This window comes from Passer montanus, unplaced genomic scaffold, assembly GCF_014805655.1.
Source record: "Passer montanus isolate IOZ18808 unplaced genomic scaffold, ASM1480565v1 scaffold37, whole genome shotgun sequence".
Lineage (NCBI taxonomy): Eukaryota > Metazoa > Chordata > Aves > Passeriformes > Passeridae > Passer > Passer montanus.
In genome coordinates this window covers 4,961,362-4,972,263 of record NW_024368485.1, presented here as the reverse complement: position 1 = coordinate 4,972,263, position 10,902 = coordinate 4,961,362, and the positions used below count along the sequence as shown (strand labels likewise).

The 10,902-nt window shown below is 44.0% G+C and overlaps 1 protein-coding gene across 1 annotated transcript; it reads right to left on the bottom strand.

Moving 5' to 3' along the window:
* Positions 1 to 193: 193 nt before the first annotated feature.
* On the bottom strand, positions 194 to 10,491 carry CFAP36 (cilia and flagella associated protein 36). The gene is made up of 10 exons (XM_039716908.1): positions 10,320 to 10,491; positions 6,769 to 6,833; positions 5,814 to 5,915; positions 5,282 to 5,396; positions 4,260 to 4,347; positions 3,367 to 3,418; positions 2,380 to 2,506; positions 1,966 to 2,135; positions 1,400 to 1,552; positions 194 to 717 (listed from the first exon to the last, which is right to left on the bottom strand). The coding sequence occupies exons 1-10, from the start codon at positions 10,432 to 10,434 to the stop codon at positions 631 to 633; spliced, it is 1,074 nt and encodes a 357-aa protein (XP_039572842.1). The 5' UTR covers positions 10,435 to 10,491; the 3' UTR covers positions 194 to 630.
* Between the last annotated feature and the right edge of the window lie 411 nt (positions 10,492 to 10,902).

The window sequence follows — 10,902 nt, the reverse complement described above, 5'->3', positions numbered from 1 at the left end:
AGTGAAGTGCTGGAACAGTCTCAGCTTTGCACTCAAGCAACTCCTTTTATTTAAAGTTGCATTTATTGCAACCTGGGCCCTGGAGTCTGGGAAGCTGCCCCAAAAGCCTGTAAACCACTGTGACCTGGAGTTCATTTGTGCATGTCTTGACTCCCAAGGTACCTTGGCTTTCTCACAAATGAGGTGGTCGAGGGCACTTCCTTGTGAAACCAGACTTTATTACACTGCACAGCTGAAAAAGAGCCACTGGTTTATGATGGACCAGTGAAAGGAACCACGTTCTGCACTGCTGCCATGGAAAAGTTCCAGTGTTGAGCTCGGAGCTGTAGCCACAGGAATTCCTCTCCCAGCTCTCCATCTGCCTCTGCTCTGGGGCTCAGGGCTGGAGCAGGGCTGTGCTCTGCAGTGCTGGCACGGCCTCGCTGTGGGACAGGCAGGGCTTTGCAGCACTCTGCAAAACCAGTGTTCACGGTGTGTTTCAGTGGCTTTTGCAATTGGGAGTTACCAGGAACTGAGCTGCTTGTCTGAAAGTTCTATAAATCCCAGTGCAAGATTGGAAATGCCTCACTTACTGATAATTTATTCTAAAACATCCTTTTGTTCTTGGGGTCAGCAATGAGCCTCTTAAAACTACCGCTTATTAATTACTTCTTCTTTTAGCTTTTCTGCAAGCATCTTCCTCTTCTGGAGCAGCCTTTGCTTCTCCTCTGACATTTCCTAAAAACAGAGTGGAAAGAACACTGCAGTGAGCAACCACCAGCCCCAGCATGGAGCAGAGGGGGGGATGGGGCTCCTGCCAGCACCCTGCCCTCTCCCACTGCCCTGGTCTCTGTTTTGGGAGCTTCAGCTCCTGCTGAGCAATTGTCCTGAAGGTCCCCAGTCACCAGTTTTTGGAGCACCTTCTGAGCATAATAAAATGCACTCTGAAAAGTATTTGAGGCAATAGAAAGTCTTTGGACTTTAGTTCATGCCCTTAAGTACTTGCTCTGTAAAGAAGAGTAGTGATTTTTGGGTTAGAAACAGAACAGTTACCACATTGTTTTGTAATGTAAGAAGGGTTTAAGGTCTTCTAGTATTTTCCTCTTAATTTTGAGAGAGTTTTCAAGCATTTGCAAAAGAAAAAGAAAACCCCTGAGATGTGAGGAGCCAAGCAGTAGGTCACAGACTAAGAACAAACTGGCATTTTATCCATCCATAAACTGGAGTTAATCAGGAGGGTGTGATGATGCTGAAGCCAACCAATGCCAACTTCAGCACTGGAACTTCCAGCCTGAAGCTTCTGCAAAGCCAGTGACTTGGAAATATTCCCCCCTTGTCCTTTTAACCCATTGCCACTCTTCAGCAGCAGCATGGACAGCTGCAGTGAAAGCACCTGTGGGTTTATAGGAAAGTGCTTCACCTCTTTGGGAGGGGATTCCTCCTCTTTCTGATCACTCTTGGGTGGTGCTGCATTATTTTTTGACTCTTTCTTCGTAGCCAGCAGCAGGTCTCGTTTTTTCTTTAGGTAATCCTCACGTTGCTTCAGCTGCTGCTTTTCAGTTTCTGATAAATCCTGGGGGGAAAAATTGAAAATTTTGAAATTAATTCTTTTGTATCAATGTCCTGTGCAAGAAAAGCACATTTACATCCTATTTGCTTCCAAAATTACCAAGTGAAAGCAAATCCAAGTTGAGGCTTCAAGTCAGAGCTGTCTCCTAAAAAACTACCAAAGGACTGAATGCTGAATTCTACTCTGAAACCAAAAATCATGAGCTGAACTTTGTGCTGATTAAACTGTGAATAACATGAGTGTTTACATATTTGTTTTTTAAAAAAACCCAAAATAATCCAAATCCACCTCATTACAATAACAGAAATTCTGTATTTAGATATAATACTATTTTAAATATATATTCTGCATGTAATCCTCTCTTTTTGCATTCTACTTCAATGTTTGCCTTTTTTTTAAATTTGTTTTTAACTTACAGGTCCTTTCACCCCAGCTTTTTGCACTGTGTTCTCTGAACCTTTCCCAGCAGACCTTTTCTTAGTGTCTTCCTTCCCCTTGGTACAGGAGGGCTCAGGTAAGTTTTCAGTTCCTTTTTGTACTGGGCAAACTGGTTTGGGGTCTTCTTTTGTAGATTTATGAGATCCCTCTAAGTAATTTTACACAGAAAACAATTAGAAAGAATAAATACATGAGATAAAAATAATCAATCAGAACAGAACAATATGGAATAGTAAAACATCCCATGTTGGAAGGCATTCATGCAGGACAAATTCACTTTATTCACAGCCTTATCCAGCCAAGTTCTTAAAACCTTGATACAAGAGGACTCTTGAACCATTTAAAACCAGCATCATGTTGCCCACTCAGCACTGCACTCCCCCTAAAATTACCTAATGGGCATTTTGGACTTTCTTCAGCATCCTCAGCTCCCTCAGTGGATTCCTTAACTTTTACAGCTTCTCTCGAATCTCCTGGAAAATGCTGGGTAACATCTGGAGCTTTGAGTTTAGCACGTGCCTTGAATTAGAAAACAAATAAACCCAAGTTTTACATTTCCTGGCACTGTACCTCAGGTACTGAACTGTCCACACACAGGAATCTCCCAGAAGAAATTCCAATTAAAACTGCATTGTTTACACTGCAGACAATCCAGCCCTGCTCTCAGAACTGCTGCCTAGAAATTGCTGTTGATCAACCATGGCATTCATGTCAGAACCCCACACCATTCATTAAAATATTAAATTATTTTGTGTTGAAACATTCTTTTAACAGAAACCATATCACTGAACACTATCATCTTCTCTGCCCAGGTGAACTTGACTGGGGGCTCTGCAATCTGGCTTGTCCATCAAGAATACTGATATTCTTGGTGGTCTGTGGGGATTGGGATAAAACCTGCCTGTTTTCCCAGTCAAGGGGAGGTTTATTGCCATGATCCCACAGTCTGGACAGTCCCCATTCCCATTCAGTTTCCTTTCTCTGTGGTTTACTCTGATGGACACCACGGGATGCTCTCCTGAAGGGGATTTCTGGGTCCTGGTGATTAGCTCTCTCTTGTGAACACTTAATGAGTAACTACACTGTCTGTCAAGCCATCCCGAAGGTAATTCCTGTGGGATTGTGAGTGCTGTCATCTCCAAGCAGCTTACACTTTGAAGGCTCTTTGATCCTGACACTACCAGCAATTCAGCTGCTCCTGGATGGGAAGGGCTGACACCCATGAGCAGGATTGCAGGGCTCAGGTGCTGAGCAGGGAATGTGCCTCTTGTGGGATTCTGCACTGCTGGAACACGGCCTGGAAGGGGTCTGGGCAGGACAGAATTGCAGGGGATTTCTTAATCAGTCCCATAAATCACATACAAAGGTGAGACACTCACTTCTTCAGTCCTCTTTCTCTCTTGCTCTATTTCATACTCTTCCTTAGATTTTCTGTAACAATAAACAAGAGTAAATACTCAAAACTCATTTAGTGGTAGTGATTTTCAGGGAAATTTAACACTGTTTAAATATTTGATGACTATCAAAGCAATTACAGGGTAATGTGAATTTGTCAGTATCTAAAGTATTTCCACGACTTAACAGAAATAAATAATTGGGATAAACACACAAGAGCCCACTGTCCTCAACCACCTTTGTGCTAAAATAATTGTGTAAGAATTTCCAGGACTTACCTATCCCTTTACTTTACTTAATTTGCTAATTTAAAGACAGGAAGGGAAGTATTCCCAGAATCCAGAGGGAAAACAGCATTATCTGATATAACCTGGATGGACTCATCTGCTGTTATTTGTTTGTCTGTGAACTGGGAGTGACAAGAGCCCACTGTCCTCAACCACCTTTGTGCTAAAATAATTGTGTAAGAATTTCCAGGACTTACCTATCCCTTTACTTTACTTAATTTGCTAATTTAAAGACAGGAAGGGAAGTATTCCCAGAATCCAGAGGGAAAACAGCATTATCTGATATAACCTGGATGGACTCATCTGCTGTTATTTGTTTGTGTGTCTGTGAACTGGGAGTGGGGAGATCTGCAGAAGCTGTGCTGGTCTCACACATCTCAGATCACAGCAACAGTTCTCACTCACTATTTCAATATTCCTGAGCACACCTACTGCCCAGCACCACCCATTTTCCCTCAGGCTGGACGCTGACAGGAATATTCCTGTTATCTGTAAGATAAAGGCAGTTTCCTGGAAAAGGCTGAAAGAGTTAGGTCCTACAGAGCTGTATTTTAAAGTAACATACAAAGTGGGACTGATTGATTTCTTACCTTAAAACCTCCCTGAGTATTTTCATTTCTTCCTGTTCAACTTCACTGAATACATCAGAACCCTCTGTCAAACACTCAGGCAATACACCTGGAAAAAACCCAAGATTTATGCTTTACTCTAAGGAAAATGATTTTGTGCTCCAGTTGGCAGATAAGAAAATTTTTTTAAAAACCCAAACGAAAGAAAATCACATTCACAAAACCAAAGCCATGTAAACTGTTTCCACAAAGATCCTAGAGGAAAATGTTCTAAATCCTGTTAGGAAAAAGGCAAAGATTTCTGGCAATGAAAGTTTTGACATCAAAAGTTAAGCCAAGCTCTGCATTGACCATTATGTGGCATTTCCTGTAGGCTGCATTTCAGCCATGGCCACCTGAACCACTCCCAAATGTAGCTGTTATATAAAAGGTGATATTTTAAAATTATTCTCTGAAAAACACTCACACGGTAAGAAGTAAGTAAAACGAAAGACATGGAAGGAAGGAGTGGGATTAAAATCCTTTCAGAAGCATCAACAGAGCAGCAAAGTTGGGTGTGGATTATTTTCCCTTCATCCTCTTTCTCATGCATGTATGAGCATGATGAAGGCCTTAACTTGTGCTTCCTGAGTGGAATTTTCAGTGTGAAATGCACAGTGAGCACAGCAGACACTACAACATCCCTGCCATGCAGGGAGCAGAGTCCCAGCTATTGATATTGCTCCTTCTGAAGAACTGCTCTGACTGCCTTAACTCAGAAATGCCACCAAAATTCTGCAACAGAAAACTGAGGTAAGTTTCACAGAGGAATGCAGACAAACAGACCTGAAAATTCTGTTAACCTGACAGTACAGACAGCTGTCACTGGGGGTGCAGGCCAAGGACTGAGGAATAAATCCCTGTCCCAGTATCATCAGCTGGGTGTTTTCCTGTAACTTGAACTGGAGCAGAACCAGCATTCCACACTCATTTATGAATGGCTTAAAGAGTCACCAAAGAACACAAAAAACCTTCAGAGAACCCCCACATGCACCACTTCTCACCATTTCTTTCTTTGATGATTCGAATTGCTTGCAGTTGCATTTCAATATTTTTCTGTACCATCATTTTTTTAAATAGTCTAAAATCTTCTGCTGCCAACACTGTTTGCAGAATGGCCTGTGGGAGGAAAGATATGCACAAAATTAAACCCCCACAGAAATCCTAACCAGCTCGGTCTGTTTGAAATTAGCTTCATTTTTCAATTCTGGAGAGCATGCTTTTAATAATTATATTTCATTCTTCTATCTGTCTGCTTTTCCAGATATACAAGAAGAGCTCATGGTCAGGAAAATAACTTGGTGGGTTATGTCTTTAGATCAACATGTCTGCAGTAACATTCTGACAATATTCTGATATTAGGACAAAATTGGGTTTCCCAGTGCCAGTTTGCAGCTGCAGTTCACTTGAAAATTACAGTTTCACCATGAAAGTTTCACCAGGAAAACTTTTCCAAGTTTCATCTCCTGCCAGCTGTGTTAGGGAAACCATCAAGCTCAGAATGAAATCCATCCATTCCTCAATGAGGGCAAATACCTGGGAGGTGTGGGTCTTTGCAAGAGGAGAAGAAAAAGCTTCTTGAAATTTCTCCTCATTAATTCCAACTTCTTTAAGGTAGTCCTCTAGTAACCTCTCCACCTGTAAGAAAGGATAAGCCTTACCTTCTAAGGTTTTTCCTTGAAAATCAGAGGAATTTCTGTCATTGTTCTTTTCTGCTGATGTGGTTTATAAACTCAAAGGAAAATCACTACAATAGCATAAATTATTTTTCTGATTTCAAGCTTTATTTGCTTTCATGAACTGTTCAAAATGAGCATTTTTATTGCTAAATTTGATGACTCCTTAACGTATCTTCTCCAGTTTCCAGGGCTCTCCCTTGTGCACCTTTTCCCCAGACTCCTGGCTAGTATTCCTCATGGCTTTTTCATGAAAGTAAAAGGCTTTTGCCAGTCTGTGTCAGAGCAGAAATAAATGCTGGTTTGTGTTTATTCAATCAAAGCTTTTTAATGTCATGTATTTCCCAGCCTCATTACAGAAGGTGTTAGAAATATGCATGTGCTATTTTATAGGTATTTAAGCTCCAAAAATCTCCTGCAGTTTTTTCTGATAATTGAAAGATAATTCAAAAGATTTTTGTGAACAGAATACAAGTTGTGAGTGTTCTCAGACATCCTGCTGGTTGTCATTTTCACATGACAGAAAATAACATTATCAAGCTTATAAATACAATCTTGAAGGTAGTGGATATATTAATTTTAATGAATATGTAAAACAGCCTAAGAGCTATGCCTGTGTCACAGTTTCTTTTCCATGTCCCTGGTCTTTAGGCCTATAAATGCATATGACAACTACAACTCACAGGATTTCTAAATAACATGTGGAAATATACTGAATAACAATAATCACCCAATTAGAAGTTCATCTAAATACTCATTTAGCACTTTAAATTCTTTTGCTTAGAAATTTACCACAGATAGTGAATAATGCTCACCAGAGCTTGGTACTCCTGATAAATTTCTGTGTAAGACAACTTGCTTTCTTCTTCATCATCAAAAACTGAGGAGGGGGAAGAAGAAACATTTTGCAGTCAGTGTACAAACCACCACAAATTAACTTGCACCCTAAACAGCAAGATTAACCTTTACAGGGTAATATATTTAATCAATGAAAATATAGGCCATTTATAAATTTATAAAGATGAATTTATTAATCTTTTAAATAAATTTATAAATTTATTAAATATTTATAAAAGGCCTGTGTTTTGCCACACACTCAGGCTAAGTGTGTGCTTTTGATAATTGAAAGTAATTAAGCTGCATAATTTAATATTGGGAAAATGCATCTTCATAATAGACTTGTAAGCAAGTTGAGGATTCAGCAGACACATTCACTTACAAAAAGTAAGTTTTAATATAAGAACTACCCCATGATTCTGTGTAAGGCTGTTCTGTGACACATCAAGCAGGAAATTTCTCACTCTCCACGTATTTACATGGAAGATGCATTTATTAATGACTTAAATAATTTTTTAAATGTCATTCATGTAGTGAGAAGCCAAGGTGATGAAGATGAGTCCCTGCCTGCACAACCAGATAAACCCAAAGAGGAAATCTGGTGCAGTTTAGTGACATTTTAATTATATCTATCCTCATTTAGGAAATTGGACATTCCTATACTATATACTAGATACTACACTATTACATATTAATATGAATTAATATGTAAATTCATATTAAAATCCCTGACTGGAGCTACCCAAGCTCATGATCTCTATGCTGCAGAATATGTGGAAGAAGCAGAGAATAAGAGGAACTGGAAACCAAGGGTTGGGGGAAGGGGTTAATTTACATTTTTTCATGCCAACAACTAAGAGAGGTAATGTAAAACCTGGCAATTAAAGCAGAGGCTTAGAAACAAGTCTGCCTCAATCCCCTTCAAGATTAGGCACTTGGACAAGTCACTTGCCAGGAACGTCCTTTGAAGTCATTTGAAGAATGGGAATTCTGCTTAAACTGGTGAACGAGTGTGATTTACTCTTTGTGGACATGTGACATCTCTGATGGTGGGGATGCCTCTGGAACCAGTGCAACCTTCACACAAATTCAGGGGGACTTCTTGAAGGCATCCAGCATCTTTCCCAGCCCTGAGGCCACACCACTCCAGACCTGGGCACGGTGTGAGCTGAGGTGGCACTTCCTAAAGCAGCATCACTTCCTAACACAGAGGTGCAATGACAAAAATCCAATGACACATTTCAGATCCCCAAAAATCACAGGTTTAATCATACTTTGGAAAACCAACATTGCTTGTGGGTTTTGCACAAGGCAAAATTTTTAACGAAGAAATGAAAATAAAAGGCTTACGAATATCTAGGATTAAATTCAAATGGTAGGGAAGGTATTATAGTTATCAGTTCTGTGCAACCACCACATCACCAAACTCGGGAGAGTGAAGACACTTGACAGCCTCTGCTGGGGATCACTCCCAGCTCTTGCAGACCACAACTTTCACCTTGGCTGCTCTGTCCCCTTTTCCCCCACCCTTCCTGCCCTGGGGATGCCAAGCACAGGGATGGCAGTGGCAGCTGGCCTGGCACTGCCAAGGGGATGTTCCTCCTGCAGGGCAGAGCAGGGAGCTGGCACAGCCTGTGCCCTGTCCCCGGGCTGGGGACACGAGGGATGAGGTTCAGTGCCAAGTAAAGCAAGCTGCAGTCAGCATCTCCTCTCAGCTAAGTGGTTTAAGGAGTACTTGGAACAGAGACCTTGGATTTTCTTGAGTCAGGGCTTCTGAATCACGTAGTCATTATTCCCTAAGGTTTTGGCACAGTCTGTGGTTGCCCAAGAGGAATAAACATCTGAAGAACCACAGTATGAAGACAAGCCAGGGGACACAGATGTCCTGGGAGACACTCATTATCTTCTTGTTAAAGCTGAGAATCTTGGCTAGCACCCCTCAAATGGGATGATACACACCCCTCTATTTAATTCCAGTTTGATGTAAAAGGAAATTACTATTATAAAAATTTACTATTATAAAAAATTAATCAAGTTCCCAGAAAGAGGGAGAGAGAGAAAGCAAACACTTACTAACAGACAGAAAACCACTACAATAAGTTTACAAGCTGAAGTGCAAGGACTTGGCCGAAGTAACTGCAGTTCTAAAATGAATTCCTCACATACCTATCACCAAAATCCAAATTGTATTTTCGAGGAGTCACAAATCATTCCCAGTTAATCAGAGCGTTGCTAATTTGCTTGTCCAGCCCAAAGATCAAATGTTTTGGGAGTGCAAAGGACTCTGTCCTGACAAAGTATGCCAGTAAAAACCAGCAGTGGAATCAGCAGAGCAGGAAGTGACCACCACGAGCCTGCCTCACACTAGGTGGAAATTTACAGCGGTTCCACAAATCTTCTTACTGTCAGTAAATTCCCTCAACCTTCTAAGGAGAAGGGATCATTGCTCCTGAGAGGGATAAATCCATTCCCTCGATAGCTAAACCCAGACCCTTTGCAAGGTAACCAGAATGTTTGGCTCACCCCATGTTTAGGCAGACTTCCCAGGACAAAACTTCCAGTCTAGGTTTCTCTAACTCTTCCTAGCTTTCCCTTCCAGCTCCTGGAAGCTTTCCCTTCCTCTTTTCCCAGTTTTAAGAGGGAAAGGTGTATGGACTCATGACAATCATGCTTCATGCAAAGTTTGGGGGAGTAGAAACCATTCAGGAAGAAACTAATAAGCAATTTTTTTTTTTTCAAGAATCACAAGAAAAAGGTGCCTTTGTTTTTCCAAAGGGCTTCTAGGCACTGCTTTCAGACTTGCCCAAATTGCCATTACTTTGCTACTGTAAGGATCCAGGTGGTTTTTGGCAGCAGCAGTTGTTCTGTAAGCAGAAGTAATTTAGCCAAATCTCTGCATCACAAAGTCTATTTCCTCCTTCACCCTCGGCAGATACAAACCTGCACAGGCCTCCCCTGGCTACAGGACTAACCCGGCCCCTCCTCATTGCCTGTACTTCCACTTCACCCAGGCTGCTCCCCAGATTATGCCTTGATGGTCTCAAGAAGACAAAGGAAGAAATGGAAGTTTGAACTGGAGTTGTTTCCGAGCTAAACTCAGAATCACCTACAGGACACTGCCGGTAACCACTGACAGTGCTGACTGGCATTTTTGCGAGGTACTGAAACTCAGGGGTTTTCACCTCTGAACTGACAACATTCACGTAACTGCAGGAATTTCACTTTGGGCCTTCTCCTCCTCTGCCTCGCTGGCCGGACGGCGCTTTCGGTTCTCCAGAGGAGTTTCCTGAGGGGAACTCCCGGCTCTGGAGAGCTCCGGAGGCCGTGCCGGGGCGCAGCGCTCGCCGGGTGTCAGCCCACGCCATAATCCCAGCAGGAGCTAATGGATGCAGTCCGCACCTCCCGGCACACGGCTCGCCCGGGCACACCGCGGGTCCCGGAGCGCCCCGGGCCCGCAGGGACCCCGCACCGGGACAGGCCCGGGACAGGCCCCGGCACACCCGCCCCGCCCCGCCCGGCGCCCGCTCACCCTCGCAGTTGTGCTCCATGAACTCCAGGATGGGGATGGACCAGGCGGGCCCCCGCAGGAAGCCGGCGATGGTGTCCACCACCCACTCCACGTCGTCCTCCTCCCCGGCCGCCATGGCCAGCGGCGCGGCCGCTATGGCAACCGGCGTCACGGGGCGGGCCCTGCGCGCCGGGAGCCGCCCTCACGGCATGCCCGGGAACCGCCGGGAACCGCCGGGAAGCGGGGCGGGAGGGGCAGGAGCAGCGGGAAGCGGGGCTGAGGGGCAGCAGGAGCAGCGGGAAGCGGGGCTGAGGGGCAGCAGGAGCAGAGGGAAGCGGGGCTGAGGGGCAGCAGGAGCAGAGGGAAGCGGGGCTGAGGGGCAGCAGGAGCAGAGGGAAGCGGGGCTGAGGGACAGCAGGAGCAGCGGGAAGCGGGGCTGAGGGGCAGCAGGAGCAGGAGCAGAGGGAAGCGGGGCTTGAGGGGCAGCAGGAGCAGCGGGAAGCGGGGCTGGAGGTGCGGCCGGAGCAGGAGCAGAGGGAAGCGGGGCTGAGGGGCAGCAGGAGCAGAGGGAAGCGGGGCGGAGGGGCAGCAGGAGCAGCGGGAA

Excerpts from the sequence above, each read along its gene's own strand:
- CFAP36 (XM_039716908.1), bottom strand. The coding sequence starts at position 10,434 with ATGGCGGCCGGGGAGGAGGACGACGTGGAGTGGGTGGTGGACACCATC. Across the intron at positions 5,397-5,813 it reads CAAAGACCCACACCTCCCAG|GCCATTCTGCAAACAGTGTT; the intron begins GTATTTGCCCTC and ends TTCCTCCCACAG. Across the intron at positions 3,419-4,259 it reads ATACTCAGGGAGGTTTTAAG|AAAATCTAAGGAAGAGTATG; the intron begins GTAAGAAATCAA and ends TTATTGTTACAG.